Raw genomic sequence first — 17,774 nt, forward strand, 5'->3', positions numbered from 1 at the left:
GCCAAGCCATGTCTTCCCTGGACCGAAATCAAGCTTCCCAGGACCGGTTTCTGGCATTACAGCCGTCTTCAGCCGGGCTTGCTTGAATCCCAGAAATGCCAGAAACTGGTCCTCGGTAGCCTGTTTCCGGTCCAGGGAAGGCATGGCTTGGCCGTTCGGGCTGGACTGTTCCCATGAGGCACAGGGTCAGACGGATTTGCATATGGCCATGTCTGAACTGGGGTGGCAGAGTGGGCTAAAGAACGGTGATGGATTAAACCCAGATCTGTTGACTGGGTGTGAGTGTTTGATTGGTTCAGATGCTCCGTCCATCACCACCCCCTTTTGTACCGCTTTGTTCGCCATAAGTTGGCAGGGTATGCTCAGACGTGAGTCCCTTGCTCACTTTGCCACTGGATTCTAGCAAGCCCGGCTGAAGACGGCTGTAATGCCAGAAACCGGTCCTCGGTAGCTTGTTTCCGGTCCAGGGAAGGCATGGCTTGGCAGTTCGGGCTGGACTGTTCCCATGAGGCACAGGGTCAGACTGATTTGCATATGGCCATGTCTGAACTGGGGTGGCAGAGTGGGCTAAAGAACGGTGATGGATTAAACCCAGATCTGTTGACTGGGTGTGAGTGTTTGATTGGTTCAGATGCTCCGTCCATCACCACCCCCTTTTGTACCGCTTTGTTCGCCATAAGTTGGCAGGGTATGCTCAGACGTGAGTTATTGCTCACTTTGCCACTGGATTCAAGCAAGCCGGGCTGAAGACGGCTGTAATACCAGAAACCGGTCCTCGGTAGCTTGTTTCCGGTCCAGGGAAGGCATGGCTTGGCAGTTCGGGCTGGACTGTTCCCATGAGGAACAGGGTCAGACTGATTTGCATATGGCCATGTCTGAACTGGGGTGGCAGAGTGGGCTAAAGAACGGTGATGGATTAAACTCAGATCTGTTGACTGGGTGTGAGTGTTTGATTGGTTCAGATGCTCCGTCCATCACCACCCCCTTTTGTACCGCTAGTGGACTTGCAGCACTGATTGTGCCACCCACATCAGCACCCTATAAATGTAAGTATAGCCTGACATTGCAGAGCCTGTGAGGAGTCTGGTACTGCCATATCGACCTGGCAAATGCATTCACTTGCCAGCCCTAGCCTTCCCTTTTCCTACATGTCAGACACCCCTAAGGGAGGCCCAAGGTACCCCTGTGGGCAGGGTGCAGTGTATGTGAAAGGTAGGACATGCCCTGATGTGTGTGGCAAGACCTGATAGTGAATTACTGCCAATTTTGTTTTTCATTATTGCAAGGCTACCTGCTCCCATAAGAAAGAGTGGGGAGTTTGTTTATAACATCTTATAAACATAACTGCCCCTGGGAACCAGGTAGGAAAATAAAGTTTAGTGTGCCTGAACTCAGAATGTTAAAATGCATCTTTTAGTGAAGGTGATTTTTACATTCTGTGTTTGAAAATACCATTTTTAGAAAGTAGGTATTTTCTTGCTTAGCAATCCAGGGTGCCTCTGCTTGGTTTGTGTATTGCATGTCTGGCTTTTGGATAACAGGGGGTGGGGAGGGGCAGTGGCTCCAGAGAGCCTGATGAGTGAGGGCTGGGTTGAATAGACACAGGGCTTCTCTGCCACCAGAGAACAAAGGAGTTTGTGACATACATATTGGAGCCAGACCCCAGAACTTTAGAACACTTCTTGGAATCAAGAGGAACCTTTGCCAAGGAGAAGACCTGGACAAGCTGACGAGAAATACTGCCCCAGTGCGGTTTGCTGTCCGGGGTTGGCCTGCAGTGTCTACTTGCTGCCAAGGAAAGGAGAAAAGGACTTTGCTGTTTGCTTTGTCACCTGCTTGAGGAAAAGATCTCCAAGGGCTTGAAACTGAGCTTGCCTCCTGTTCTGAATTCTCAGGGACACAAAGACTTCACCACCAGTTCCCCTGAAGTGCCTTGCTGGGAGTTCTGACCTGCAAAGAGGTGCCTGCTGTTTTAGACCTCTAGAGAACTGTTTTCCACTGGGAGCTGGAATATCAATGCGACTTCGAAGAAGCGAGGCACATCCGCACCTGTTTCCGATGCATCGCCAAAGAAACTGTCACAGCGCTTGCCGTGGCTCGAGAAATCTCCGCACACTGCGTCGAATGCACTGATCTCCAAAGTCTGAGATCACAGCACCGAGTTCAACGCAAGGCCTGCTGTGCGGCTGCAAGAGTTCACACATTGTTCCGGATCGTCGCATCGCATCGAGGCGCCAAGTTTGTCGCATCGTTGGGGGACGCAGTAAGAAAGCAATGCATCACTTCCCCCTGCAGTAAGAAACTGACGCATCACCTCCTCTCCTGTGAGGAACCGACGCATCACCGCAGATGCGCTGCAGTAAGGAACCGATGCATCACCTCCCCTGAGTGTCAGGAACCAACTCATCACCTTCCCTGCAGCCCGTTTTGATTGTTTGCGTGATGCATCCCAGGTACTTTGTGAGAAAAGTGTTGCATCTGCAATTTGCTTTGAACTGAACTATTTCTACCATCTGAAAGTCATATTTGCATTTCTGTATTGTGTTTTTTTATCATTTGGTCTTGTTTTGGTTTAGATAAAGATGACTTTTTTTCTAAACTGGTGTGGTGTCCAATTGTAGTGTTTTCACTGTATTACTGTATGTGTTCACAAATGCTTTACACACTGCCTCTGTGATAAGCCTGTTTGCTTGTGCCAAGCTACCAAGGGGGTGAGCAGGGGTTATTTTAGAAGTGTATCGCCCTTGCCATGACTAGAAGCAAGAGTCCCTATTTGTACAAAGGTGCCTACCTCTGCCAACTATAGACTCCCATTTCTAACAGTTTTCTTTGACACACTATGAGTGCAGCTTTACATTTAGTATCTTCATGAAAATAGATTGGACAATCTCAGTAGTTGTAGAGAAACTACATGCAAAACTGCACTTGTAGTCTGTAAATAGCAGAAAATAGTAAATTTACAGTAAAAGTGTATATTTATCTTTGTGACTAAGGCCCATGAAATCCCTGAATGCTTTAGCGGTGAATGCAGGACATTTGTCTGAATGAAATGCATGTACTGCTCCCATTGCTATTAGGCATTGCAAGTCTTTTATGACTCCTCAGATATCAACATTTCTTTGTGGTCAAACACACACAAATATGGAGCATGATTTAGCAGCAACTAATATATTGGTTTATTGTTATGATTGGTATGATAGGATCAAGGCAAATTATTCTAAACGGGCGATCATAGCCAGTAGGGAGTCTCTATGCCGTCCTTGAAAAGGTAGAGATATTTATTGGCAACATTTGTTTGTTTCCAATATTATGTTGCTGCACATAATTAAAGACTCTTTAGGTCAATATTGCCATCAGCATTTTTGGTATAGCACTGTTAATGGGGCACTCATTCCAGCATGGCAGATACTGCCCCTACATGAATAGCCCTACAGCCTATTGCAGGTATAAAGTGCACAGATTAGTTATACATGCTTTTATCATTGCCTTCAGTGTGGGAATGTGGGATTCTATGATATTTAGCTTTCCCTGTGTTAATGGGCATTCCTTCAATATAGCCATGTGCACTCCAGCAAAGATTTTACTCTATGAGAGTGAAACGGGCTTCGGCTGTGGTATACAAATATATATTTGAAATTCTGGGATTCGGCTGTCCCTCATTATAAGCTGTGCATGTGTAGCCTGAGAAACTGGGAACAATTATAATTGCAAGGTTTCTTTTCCTATCCCTAGCTTATATTCATTTAGACCCAGATTTACTAACAAATCACACAACGCAACACAGCAAGATACCTTGCTGTGCTACATTGTGTGACCGAGAGAGGACAGGAATGTGATGCATATACTAAGATATGTCGCAATTCTGATTTCTCTCTGCGCCAAGCAGACACCCACCCTCCATCCATGGAACACCTTCCCAGGGCAGTAACAGGCCTGGCAGTTCAGGCTGGACTGTACTGATTGGAGCAAGGTCAAGACTGATTTGAAAATGGCTGGGTCCAAACTGAGGTGGCATGGTGAGTGAAACATTATGGATTGGGATGTGGTACTGAGAAATCGTCAGTGGCTGAGAATAACTCAAGCATTCCATCCATCACTTTGCTTTTTGATGCCCTAAGTGTGACTGGCATGCCCAGACATGGGTCTTTTGCTCACTATGCAACCGAAATCAAGCCATGCCTGAGCCTATAATAAAGTTGGAACTGTTACTTAGTTGCTGGTTTTCTGGTTCAAGGAGGACCTGGCCTGGCAGTTCGGGCTGGGCTGTTCTGATTTGAATAGGGTCAAGATTGATTTACACAGGGCTGGGTCCAAACTGACGTGGCATAGTGGATGAATATGATGGATTGGGATGTGGCTGAGAATGATCGGTAGTGAATGGCATTGGAGCAGGGTCAAGACTAATCTGCTAATGGCTGGGTACAAAATGAGGTGCCATGGTGGGCGAGAAACAAAGGTTTTGGGATGTGGCCCGGAGTGATAGCCAGTGTCTGAGATTAATTCAAGCATTCTATTTAACACTTTGTTTTTGACATCCTAAGTGATGCCAGACATGGGTGTCATGCTCTCTGTGCCACTGGAATCAAGCTATACCTAGCTGATGAGCCCATAATATTGGCAAAACTAGTCCTTGGTTACTTGTTTTCGGGTTCAGGGAGGTCCTAGCCTGGCAGTTCCAACTGGACTGTTCTGATTGGATTATGATCACAAAAATGATTTGCATATGAGTGGGTCGAAACTGGGGTTGCATGGTGGGTGAAAAATGATGAATTGGGATGTAGCTCATAGCAATTGCCAGTGGATGAAATTAATTCAAGCGTTTGTAACGGGGTGGAGGGTATCGCTACAGATACGGACTGGTGGACCCCTGACAGTAATCACGCCCCTTCTCTGCCACAGAACTCTTGGGGATCGGAGACAGACGAATGGTGGACCAAGCAGGAGGACTGTGCCTTTAACTCTTCTGAACCGCAACAGCGTTCCAGCCATCAGTTTGTTTTTGATGCCACTTCATGTAACTTGTCATACTATCCTTGTAAAAGTAGACAGCGAACACAGAGGAACAACAGAACACAATGGGTGTTGTTCATGTTGCTTTTTTTGCACTATTATTGTAGCACAGGCTGCGCCCTCATGTAGAAAGTGCAGCAATGACTCATTTTGTGATAACATTCAGTGCAGATTGGCAGATTTGTATTTTGTTTAGTTATGCATAATCTTGCATTATCTGAAATTTCACATATTTACACACAAGCAAACTACTTGATTTTCTCACACCTCTAAAAGGTACTCCTTCAATGTAAAACATATTAAAATGTTTGTGTTTACATTTGACAATTCTAGAACCATATTCCCATCTCCACAGTTTTTATCTTTAGCCCAAAAATATCCTAATTCATTTATATTTAATTTACCTCTTTCCTTCTCCAGGTCACAGGCTGACGCTCCTGAGGGGAGAAAAAAAATATCAAACACAATCTATTTAGCAATGTGTCTATCTCATGATGAAGGTGTGACCGTACACAAGAACATGAATGAACACTAGGAGCATACACTGAATTCACACTTATATTAGTCATCATCACCCTCCTCATTCCCCATAGCTAAAAGAGGACCATGGACAACGACAATATACTTTAAGATATAATTCAAAAGAGTAAAGCTCACAGTTTCCCCATCAGCAAACCAGAACAAAGGACTATTGAAAGTATCACCGCAGCATATTCCTTTGTAGTACTGGTGTGGCAGATATTGGCCATGTAGCTGTGCCCCAGAATCATGCTTCACCTCAACAGATAGATCCATCAAAGTGTGTCGGGGGGTTTAGGCATTAAGAAGGATTAGCATATGGTTGGTTGCTATCTATAATGACATAATGAACACCAAGTGATGAACTAGAAGGCTGACAAGAGTAATCTTAAGTAGTAATTCAGTTTACAGGAATGTAACATTGAATCCACCCCAGTAAGTAAAAACCACAAACAGTGGAGAGTGTGGCTGAAATGTCAGAATATATCCAGGACTACTAGAATTATGTGGCGGTGGACGACTAAATAATGTGAGAATGCTGACAAAATTATACAGCAAAAAAGGGAAATTTTCGGTATTTTTTTATTTAATTTTACCAGCTATTTTTACTGTCTGGGCAATATGCCACCTCATTAATACCAGTTTCGTACCAACGGGCCAATTTATATCTGCTAATCACATGATTGGGTGCCGGTATTGGGAAGCACAGCCAGAGATGCAGCTTGGGGATCCTGCAGAAGATACAGAGCGGGCCGGCTTCAGGGGCATCACTGACTTAGTTTCGTCCTGGCTGACAAAGGAGGAAAAGGGAAGGGCGCGATGCAGCAGTTGGTCTGCATTTCTGGCCACCTGTATATTGCAGGTTCCAGTCCATGAAGGAGGGGGTCTGTCGAAGAGCCAGGTTTTGAGGTTTCTCGCGAAGTTGGGGAGCAATGTTGTCTGTCTACGGTAGAGCGGAAGGGCTTTCCAGGCTCTGGCCGCGAGGAAAGAAAAGGAGTGGCCTCCCGATCTGGTCTTTCTGGTGCGGGGGACCACGGCGTAAGAGAGCTGGGCTGATCGTAGGGTCCTTTGGGGTGCGTGGAATTTCAGTCGGCTGTTCAGGTATGCTGGTCCGGTGTCTTGGAGTGCCTTGTGTGTCTAGGTGAGAAAGTTGAAGGTGATTCTAGCCTCGATGTGGAGCCAGTGGTGTGCGCAGGTGCTGAGAGATGTGGCAGTGTCTTGGCAGGTTGAGGACCAGTATTGCAGCAGCATTCTGGATGTTTTGTAGCTTGCCGGTGAGGTTTTTGTTTATTCCGGCATAGAGTGCGTTGCCGTAGTCGAGTCTGCTGGTGACGAGGGCATGAGTGACGGTCTTTCTGTGCTCAAGGAGGATCCATTTGAAGGTCTTATGTAGGAGGCAGAGGTTGTGGAAGCAGGAGGATGAGACAGAGTTGATCTGGCGGTCCATTTTGAGGTCGGAGTCCAGGATGATTCCAAGGTTGCGTGTATGGTCCGTGGGGGGTGGGTGGGCTTCCGAGGGCGGGGGGCCACCAGGTCTTGCTCCAGGTGTCGGGGTTTGGACACAAGATGAGTACTTCTGTTTTGTCGGTGTTGAGTTGTAGGCAGCTGCTTTTCATCCATTTGGCGACAGCTTCCATGCCTTCTTGAAAGTTGTGTCTGGCGGTGTTGGGTTAGTTGGATAAGGAGAGGATGAGTTGTGTGTTGTCTGCTTATGACACAATGTTGAGTCCGTAGGTTCTGACAAGTGGGGCTAGTGGAGCCATGTAGACGTTGAAGAGCATGGGGCTGAGGGAGGACCCCTGGGGGACTCTGCAGGAGGTAGATCTAGGGTCCGAGAGGAAAGGGGGGAGGTTGACCCCCTGCGTTCTGCCGGAGAGGAAGGAGTGGATCCAGTTGAGGGCCTTGTCCTGCATCCCTGCATAGTGGAGTCTCCGAATTAGGGTGCGGTGAGGGACTGTGTCGAGTGCTGCTGAGAGGTCGAGGAGGATGAGAGCTACTGTTTCTCCTCTGTCCAATAGGGAGTGGATGTCGTCTGTTGCGGCAAGGAGGGCGGTTTCTGTGCTGTGGTTTTTTCTGAAGCCAGATTGGGAGAAGTCGAGGATGTTGTGCTATTTGCTAAAGGTGGCGAGTTGGTTGTTGAAGGCTTTCTCAATGACGTTCGCTGGGAACTGGAGCAGGGAGATGGGTCTGTAGTTCTTGAGGTCGGTGGGGTCCACCGAGGGCTTATTCAGGAGGGGGTTGATCTCAGCGTGTTTCGGGGAATGAGGCGTTCATCATGGAGCAGTTGATGGTGTGGCGGAGCCTGGGTGCGATGGTGTCGGTGGCTCCGTTGAAGATGTGGTGGGGGCAGGGGTCCGGGGGGGGCCCAGAGTGGATTGACTTCATTGTCTTCAGTGTGTCTTCTGCGGTGAGGGCTGTCCAGTTGTCAATCATTGGCTTCCGGGTGTCGGGGTGGCTGGTGAGGGTTCAGTGTGTTGGTTGTCTTTGTTAAAGTTGTTGTAAATGTTCTTAATTTTGAGGTGGAAGAAGGTGCTGAGTCAGTAGACTCAGTGGTGGGTTGAGAAAACTCCTTGAGGATGCTGAAGAGTTCTTTGCTGTTGTGAGCCTGTGTGGAGATTCAGTCTTCAATTGCTTTTTTTCTTGTTTTTCTGATGAGTTGGTGATGAGCATTGGTGGAGGCTCTGAAGTTGTTGTGGGCCTCTGTGGATTTGGAGTTCCTCCAGGCCTTTTTTGAAATGGCAGCACGTGTGTCTGGACTCTTGAAGTTCAGGGGTAAACCATCTGGCTTTCCTGGCATGAGTGATGTTGTTTTTCTTGAAGAGGGCTATGGTAATGGCGCTGTCGGAGATCTATCTGTGTAGAGTTCAGGCTGCGGTGTTGGGGTCGTCGTCTTCCGTGGTGGTTGGGGTGGAGTTGTTAAGTGAGGGGGTGAGCTGGTCGTCGGTGATTTTTGTCCAGTTTCATCGTGGGAGCAGGTGCTGGTGTCTGTGGATGGTGGATGTTCTGAAGGTGAAATGGACTCATTGGTGGTCTGTCCATCAGAGTTCGAGGTGTGGTTGAAAGTGATGGTGTTTCCTGTTGTGAAGAGGGGGTCGAGGGTGTGTCCTGCAGAGTGCAGGGGTTCGGTCACGATCTCGCGGAGTCCTATGTTGTGGAGGTTGTCCAGGAGGGATGTGGTGTTGGGGTCCAGTTGGTTGTCGAGGTGGAAGTTGAGGTCTCCCATCAGGGTGTAGTTGGTGGATGCAGGCCACTATTTTCTGTACCGGGGCTCTAGGAGAAGGGCAGGGGCCCTAGGATTGGTGCCCTGATTCTGCTGCAAACAATGAGGACAGGTGTTCTCCGAACAAAGAATGCAGCATGGTTTCCACAAGGTGTCCATTCTGTCCATGGCAGTGCTTTCAGGGAGTCCAACTATGCAGATGTTGTTCCGCCTGCATTCAGCTTCCAAGTCTTGATGAGCTCCAAAACGTTTCCCATTTTGAAAAGATGTTCATTAGTGGCTGTATGAGCATCTTCAACAACAGAGATACGTGTTTCTAGTGGATCTAGGCTCCCAGCGTGCTTCCTCTTCCATATGGTCTAATTTGGTGGTGATGTTCTCTGCACTTAGACTTTCATCACACAAGAGTTCTTACTACTACACACCTAGCAAACATATACACACACTAAGAATGTAAGTGCAAAGATCTATGTGTCACACAAATCTCTATTTGGGCCATCTGAGATGATCTATCTGGAGCCTCCATCCCTCTCCCTCTGCTCATCATAACATTATTATGATCCTGAGCTCCCCTTTGCTAACTTCCCAAGCCTGTTGATTTATTTGTTAGCCATTAACCATTTTTCCTGACTTCAGCCATCTTAGTTTCTCAAACCCTTTCTGCCATCCTTCACAGACAACACTCATTTTCATCCATTCACCGTTAAACTCCTCTGCCAAGTTTCAGTCCCTATGCTCTCAGATACATCCTCACAATACTGTACCAGTGGCAAACAGTGTATTCTATCACTCAGAGGTTATAGTGTAACACTCCAAGCTTTTTATTCACTTTGCGTGCTCTGATTTTTCAGACAATTCTTGCCAGTTTTATTTGTGGGCTAAAGAGGTGAGGGATTCTAATGGTTGGCACCATAAGAAGCATGAATAAGAACAATTTACAAAAGAAATATCTAATGCATGTGGCCAAGAATCACATTGGTGTCCTCTTGCTCTTGGTCATCTTCCTTCTCATTCATTTAATTCTGTGCCTTTAGACATTTGTCCTCCTCTTTGCCCTTTAGTCCTCCTGATCATCACCCTGACCCTTGTCTTACTAGTTCTGGTCACCTTGAAACAGGTTTCATGGATCTATTGCTACTGGTTGTGTTGTAGTCCTACCTGGTCTGGGTTCTGCTTGGCCCTGCTCCTGGATCATCCTTGTATTAGCCCTTCCTGGACCTCTTGATTCTGGTACTACTGAGTCGCACCCTAATCCTGCTGGTCTGCTGGGTACTTATCTACCTAGCCCTGTTACCTGCCACTCTTAATGTTCCTGGTTTGGGTCATCTTGATTGTCCTTGCCCTGGTCATTGTGGTTCACCTGGTACTGCATCCAGAGGTACTGGTCATCCTTAGTAGGTCCTCTTTGGCTGGGCTTGGTCACTCATCTGATCCCATTAGTCCTCATGACTCTGGTTGTTCTGGTTCTCCTGATCATCTCCAGCCTGGTCCTACTACCCCAGTTCCTAGTCCTCCAGCTCCACTTGGAACTTCAGGTCCTGGTGCCCTTCGCTCTGACCTTTCTGGTCCTCCTAACCCTGTTACTGCTTCTATTCCACCTAATCCTCCCCAATCTTATCTGTGGTATTATTGGCCCTAGTCCACCTGCTCCCCACCTGACTAATTCTCCGGGTCCTTCTCCATCATGCCATGATACTCCTGGCTCTGGTCCTCCTGGTCATTGTCATCCTAGAATAACTTGTCCACTTTGTCCACATCCTCCTTGTTCAGGCCATTCTGTTCTTAGCCACTGGACTCGGACATTATGGCTCCTAAAATTCGAATGTCCTTGTCTCCTCCCTTTCCTCCTCACCCAGGTGATGGGTGTCCTGATACAGCAGGACATAATACCCTTGGGCCTCTGTGACTTGAGCTTCCTTTTCCTTTTGATTGGGGCCCCACTGGTCATTCTTGCCCGATCCTCTTGGCTCTTGTGCTGGTAGCTTTGGTTGCCTGCCCATCTCCTATTAATTCATTAATTCTGTTCCCCTAATTTTTCTCCCACTCAGTCTGACTTACGTAGCAATGATTTTCCTAGTCCTGGTCCTCACAGTCTGTGTTCTCTTCCTGGATTTGTGCCCACTAGACATGATCCTTTTGTTTGTGGCCCTCCTTGTTTGAGTCTTTGTAGGCCTAACGCTCTTGGTTCTTGTCCTTCCGTCCATCCTAGTTCTTTCAGGCCCCCTACTTTGTGATATTTCTTTTCTCTCGTGATCCTCTAGACCCTCGTCCATTTGACCTGGTTCTTCTGATCTTTCACACCCTGCTCATCTGAATCCTAGTACATCAGTTCCTGGTATAACTGGTCCCCCCGTCTCCCTGTCCTCTTAGGACTTGCCCACTTAGCCCCCTGCCTTACTGGCCCTCAGCCTTGTCACATGGTCCGCATTGCACCCAATGGTCTGGGCATTGTTGGTCCTGGTTCTCTTTGTTTAGGTCCTTTGAAACCTTGTCATTAAGATCCTGTTTTTCCTGGACATTCAGGACCAATCCCCTTAGTCTTCCTGGCTCTGACTTCTCTGGTCCTCCTGATATTCCTCACCCTGGTCCTGCTACCCCCAGGTCCTTGTCTTTCTGCTCCACTTGGAAATATGAGCGAATGTCCTTTGGTTTTTGTCACCTTAGCACTCCTAGGCTTGTTCCTGGTCCTCTTGGTGCTGATCCCTCTAATCCTCCTTGCTCTTGTCCTGGTCCTTTTTGGTATTTTGGTACCGCAATCCTCGTCTCCCTTGCTTATTCTGGCCCCCTTGTCCTATTAGCCTTGATCTGTCTTCTTGGATCTGCTCCTGATCATGGTCCTCCTTTAACTGGTTCTCCAGGTCCTGGCCATCCTGTTGTTTATCTTCCTGGCCCAACTATTCCTAGCCCTGTGATTATCCAAGTCCTGATGTCCCTGGTACTGATCTTCCTAACCCTGGTACTCAATGTCCTGATCCTTTTTGCACTAATCTTCCTTTTTGTCCCTAGTTCTTCGTTTACTGGTCCTCTTAGAACTTTCCCTTCTGGCTCTGGTTGCCTGCATCCCTGGACTCTCCTCCATGGCTCTCCTAGCCATAGTAGTGCTATCTTTGCTTTTAATAGTCCTTGTCCTTCTAGAGATTATGTGCTCATTTGCCCTGATCCCCTTGGTCCTCGTACCTATAGTTTGGTTTCTTCTGGGCTTAGTTCTCATGGACCTGGTTCACCAACCATCCTTGCCATGGTCTCCATGGTCCTGGTCATCTTGGTCCTTCTTATCCTATTTCGCTTGCTATGGTGCACCTTGCATTTTGGCCATCATGGCCTTTTTTGGTTTCCCCAGTCTTGGCTCATCTGCCCCTTTTCCATTCTGGCCCTCTTGTCTTGGCTCACCTGGTCTTAGTTCTTCTCACTCTGAACCTCCTAGCCCTCAGACAGCTGGTCCATGTCCATCTGACCTCTTGTATTCAAGCACTCATGGTCTTAGTTTTAGCATTTTTGTCTGGCCTGGGTCCTCATGTATTGGATCTTCTGATGTTGGTTCACTGGCATTGGTTTCCCTAGCACCCCCAGTCCACTGGTCCTACTGACCAATCCTAGCCCTAATAGTCCTCCTGATCTCATGGTTTGCCTGTTCTACTTTGTTCTTGTCAATCTGACCCTGGTCCTTTCTATCATGGTAATTGAAGTAATGATCCTCCTGGGTCTGGTCTTTCTCATCCCTCTGGCACTGGTCTTCTAGTCTCCATGCTGCGGGTCATCCTGGTTCATGCAGTCATTGTCATCCTGTTATAGGAGTCTCCTGAGTCTGACCCTAATGGACCTTCTGATCCTAAATCCAATTTGCCTAGAATCCTTGGACCTTTATATCTCACTGGTCATTCTAATCTAGGGTCTCCAGGTTCTGCTATCCCAGGTCCTTTCTGGTCATCGAATTTCTGAAACAGTCAGTACGCTTCTGGCCCCATTATCCTTCTTTATCTGATCTTTTTTGTATTGGGCCTCCTGTCTCTGGTCCTTCTTTCTATTGGTCTCCTGGTACTGGTCCTCTTTGGTCTTTCTATCTGGCTCTGCTGGATGTACGACATTACAACGCATGCTTTTACATCGCATGCTTTTACAACACGAGTTTTACAACGCATACCATTACAACGCATAGTGCTTTGGGGCGCTGGATAGTGAATAGTTTAATTTACTATTCCAACTCCAGTCCCCGTGGATAGTAGGGAAGGTGTTGGATAGTAAATGAAATGTATTCCCTATCCTAGAGCGCCCCCCAGCGCAATGCATTGTAATGGTTTGCGTTGTAAAAGTTGCGATGTAAAAGCATCGCGTGGTAAAAGTTGCATTGTAAGTGATGTTTCCCGGCTCTGCTACTCCCAGCCCTGGTCGTACTGATTCCTCTAGTCCAGGTTGATGCTCCTAGGCCTTCCTAGCCCGCCTTATCATTTTGGTCCGTGCCCTTCTGTTCCTTCTACCTCTGGTCCTTCTTCTCTATTGGGCCCTGGTCCACTAGGTCAAGATCCCCCTGTTCCACAACATCCTGGCCCACCCGATCCTTCTCACTCTAGTCCAGGTGCCCCTAGTCCTGTTTTTCTCTTGTCCTGTTCCCTATCATCTACTTCTTCGAGGTCCTCTCTGGCATTGGTAACACTGGTCCTTGAGGATCAGCTCTCGCTTGGCCTGGTTTTTCTGTTCCTGGCCCTTGTGACTCTGGTCTTCCTAGCCCTACTGGTTGTCCACCTTCTGACTTTTACTCTCCTACTTGTCATCAATCCTGCTCCTACAGGTCATACTCCTTCCTCCCTCAGGCCTCCACCCCACTGTCCTTCGGTAAGGCTCTAATTCTGTCACCCAGATAATGTTTTTATTCTGTGGCTTAAAGATTTCTTTTGCTGACACAACAATGTCAAGGACAGAAATGAGGGATCAGCAGAGACCGGATCTTGCCCACCTAAAGCACTACTTCGCGTGTTAAAAATAAAAACTACCATTCACAAGATATATTGTGCAGGTGTCTAAAAAAGGTCAGGGGGGCTGAAGGGGCGGCTCATGACATGGGACTGAAAAACATCCATGCCTGTAAACCACTCCGCTGGGTAAATACTATTAAGATGTGGGTTTATTTACAGACAGCATGGTGAACTTCTCCTGTGAAATACCCAGGAGCATTACTTTCCCGTCCCCTGCTTTTACTTCCGCATTCCACAGAAGCCTCATTACTCGATGTACCTCCTGCAAGTGTTCCAAAGCACTGAGCCCCCAAGCACCGCTTTCCTAAGGTACCTGCCACTCCCTCTAAGGCCCAGATACCTCCTATTTGTCTGCATTACTGTTTTGCTGCTGTTTATCAACTGCTGCTCCGTGGTCAGGTTTGAAATACTAAGCAAGCACAACCCCCCTTAAAATAAAGCCTAAAGCTAGCACAAGACTGTTTTCAGGCAAAAATAAAAATGTTGTATAGCTCACTGGGTTACTATTTTTGTCACAGAGCTCCTTTTGTTACTTGCAGTTCATAAGTTGCTGCAATTCTGATATAGTACAGTGAGCTATGAAGCCATAAAAAAGCTGCATGCAAACTGAATGGTATGGGTTAGAAGATTATGTTTTCCCCCCGGTCTTTCATTATCCTAATGCTGCCGGAAAGGGCTAGTTTGGGTAGAAATACATTCTTAGTAGTAACGTCAAGCACTGTAGTACATTTTAAATCCACAGCTGTGCTTCTCCAGACCAAACAGTTTTCAAATATACTGCCTACTACTATTGATGACTTGATTTCGAAAATAACAAATCCTGATTGTCTAAAGAACATTTCTTATAGACTGATTTGCACATGTATGATTGATTGTTTCTCTATAATGTGTGTGTGATGAAAAGTGCTCTGACACCCTACAGTGGTTTCATTAGCTCTATAAAACAAATGAAATGGAGGTTAGATAGGGGCACTGGAAGGATGGAGAGATGACAGGCACCTGTGGAGAAGTAGGTTAATGGGGGGGGGCTTAAAAGATTGCTGCACTAGGGGACCTAACTCTAAAGCCGACAATGGGAGAGTGAATCAGTGATGTCAGTCACTCTGCTTTTTGAGACTGATATCATTCTAATGTGGAAGTACTTTAAAGACAGATGAAAGGAGTTGGATTTCTAACTTCTTAGGGGCTGATTCCGATCTAGTTGGGAAAGCCCTCCATCCGAGTTGGATCCAGAGGGCTTTCTGACCGACTCACTCTCCGGGGCTCCGAACGCCTGAGTACGATGCGAACACGCGCTTACAGACACGGGTCGCTCGGAGCCCCATTGAAGTCAGTGGGAGCCTGTTGTACGACGCGTACATAGGCTCCCATTGCACAAAAGTGCGCCACCTGTAGTGGGGACGCATCTGTGCCACCTGCACCGTACATGCACGTGTTGGGGGACCCTTGGGTCCCCACCTGTGACCAACTCATACGGCTACGGATGAAGGGGGTCTGGCGCGGACCCCCGAAGTCCACTTCCCGGGGCTTTTACGAGTCAGAAACTCCGTCTCGATCCGACTGTCTGAATCGTGCATTGTACTGGCTCGGTCGGAAATCGCCTCTATTGCACGGCACTGTTTGCTTACGGCTGACACGTACGCAGTGATCCGGACCCGGAAACGTCTCAGTCGGCAATTTCACGTTTCCCACATCATACTTGCTCGCTCATATAGTTGTACAAGTCGGGCAGAAAACCCGGTCCGGCTTGTACTTTTCCCGGCCGAATCGCGTTTGGAGCCATTTGGAGCCATTCCGAGTGAGATCGAATCGACCCCTGAGTTGTGATGAAAGGTGTTCATATTGCCAAGTTACAATGGCCTGTCAATGCCTCACTGGCTGTTCAGAGACACCAATGAAAGACATAATTTGTCCACGGTACTCCAGGCAGCTCAGCTGCAGTGCTCAGAAATGGTGATAAATCATGCAGGATGTGAGGAGGGTGTGCAAGTTGGTGGGGGTGTGCAGGGCAGGAAGCTGAAGAAGAGCAGGGTTCTTTTGAGGGGGAGTCCAGTGAGAGGTCAGAGTGCATCCCAATCACTGCAGATGATGTCTGTGTACTCAGAGAGAAAAGGAACTGAATACCGGGTGGCACAAGGGAAATCGTGGCATGTGTATATATACAGTGCTATGAAGTCCCAGCCTGAGACTGAACGCACTTAGAGTTTCTTGTTGGTCCAAATAATGTAGTTTCTGGCATTTATCTGTTTCTATGGACTTCATTGCTTGGTTTTGCATGCCAAAAAGTATCAACCCAAAGGCTTACACATTCAGTCACTGAATGGAACCCTTAACTACACTGAAATCATGAAAATGTCACACATGAGCAATCTAAAAACCTAGCAGCTACTTCCCTTTGTGGTGGTCCTGGCAGAGCTAAAGAGTAGCCCTCTATAACAGAGAGAATGAATGGAAGGCTACACAACAAACTGCATTAAAAACACAAACATTAAGATTCATTCATAGAATAGGAAGTCTGCGCAATGTTGGTAAAATTAAACAAGACCGTTTGTAAAATCTTCTAACTCTATCGGGGTAAGATATTGACTTTGAAGGCCCTTCCTGCCTGCGATAGTGCATGATAAAGATCAAATGTCACCAAGAGCAAATGCAGTGCAGCTCTATTGAAAATTAAGGTTTTACTCCTCTGTGGACCTCCATGCATGGATCCTTCGGCGTTGAGCTCTCTGCCTACCCTGCTATTTCCCTAGTGTCATATCTACGACGAGTCTAGAACACTGGGACTGACTAAAGACCTGCTGTGATTTAGAGACTTGTTTATGGGCTAAGTGTGTCTCCCAGGAGAGGGAACAAATCTGACATTTTGATTGGGAAGGGCAGATGGGCAAAGAATTAGGTGTGCCCAAAGAATGAGCAAGTCAGGACACTCAGCATGTTACTCACATATTCTTAAAGACACAGGCATCCTCATCAACAGATAAGCAACACCGGAAGCACAAGGAATCCATTGTGTAAATAGCTATCCGAACAGAGGATGAAGCAAAAATCATTGGGCAGCAGGCACTGGAACCAATGGAAACACTTTCTACTACTCATAAGGAATCACTGTACACAGAGGAAAACGTGATTAAATGCATCAGGAACAAGCAACATCCACATTGGGACTGGATGAAGAGGGAACAAGAGGTTACTAGCACAAGAAATGTGAGAAACACTTTTGCAACTCATAACGATTCCATGGTGTTATATGACTTTGTTTTCTGTAAAGCACGTTAATATCAATTTGATTCCAGAAGTGCTCTAGAAAGGTGTAGATTAATAAAACAACAACGGTCCTTAACGAATTTGATAACCACAATATAATGAAGTATAGTCAACAATGAGTACTATAAAGCAAAAGGTGTCCAGACGGACACAGTATTTAATCAATGTAACGTATAAAGGAATATTGTGAGCACAAATATACAGTGGGATACAATCCTGTATCCAATACATGAAACACAAAACCAAAACAGAAATAAACAGAAAGGGTTTTTCAGGCAAAAGCCAAAAGGAGGCTAATAATCAATACTAAAGCATATCAGAGCTATCCATACATAGTTAACACATGGATAAAACACATTGGAAAACTTGTGTGTAACTATATTTACTGGTCGACGGCGTTTCGATCCCTAACAAACAGATACTCGGATCATCATCAGGACAAATGTTATATACCTGAATATTAAATGCAAGCCTGTGGAAGAATGGGAGAGAGAAGGCAAGGAAAACTTGTATCCCACTGTACATTTGTGCTCACAATATTCCTTTATACCTTCCATTGATTAAATGCAGTGTCCGGCTGGACACCTTTTGCTTTATAGTACACATTGTTGACTATACCTCATTATATTGTGGTTATCAAAAGCGATAAGGACCGTTGTTGTTTTATTAATTGCTACCCTAGGTCCTTAACTACCTAGAGGGTTCCCTTGTTGAATTATTAACCCTAGAAAGGTATAGAGTCATAATATTGATATTTAAATATCGGTTTGCCATAATATCAATGTTTAAAT

General features: G+C 46.6%; 1 protein-coding gene across 1 annotated transcript in view; it reads right to left on the bottom strand.

Annotated features, from left to right (window-relative positions):
- The window catches only part of LOC144754231 (butyrophilin subfamily 2 member A1-like), a 471,426-nt gene that overhangs the window by 128,430 nt on the left and 325,222 nt on the right, over nucleotides 1-17,774 (bottom strand). The window contains exon 4 of the mRNA XM_078641822.1: nucleotides 5,415-5,447. Coding sequence (XP_078497948.1) covers nucleotides 5,415-5,447 — 33 coding nt within the window. The remainder of the gene's footprint in view (nucleotides 1-5,414; nucleotides 5,448-17,774) is intronic.

Source organism: Lissotriton helveticus, chromosome 5_1 (assembly GCF_964261635.1).
Source record: "Lissotriton helveticus chromosome 5_1, aLisHel1.1, whole genome shotgun sequence".
In the NCBI taxonomy this organism is placed as follows: Eukaryota; Metazoa; Chordata; class Amphibia; order Caudata; family Salamandridae; genus Lissotriton; species Lissotriton helveticus.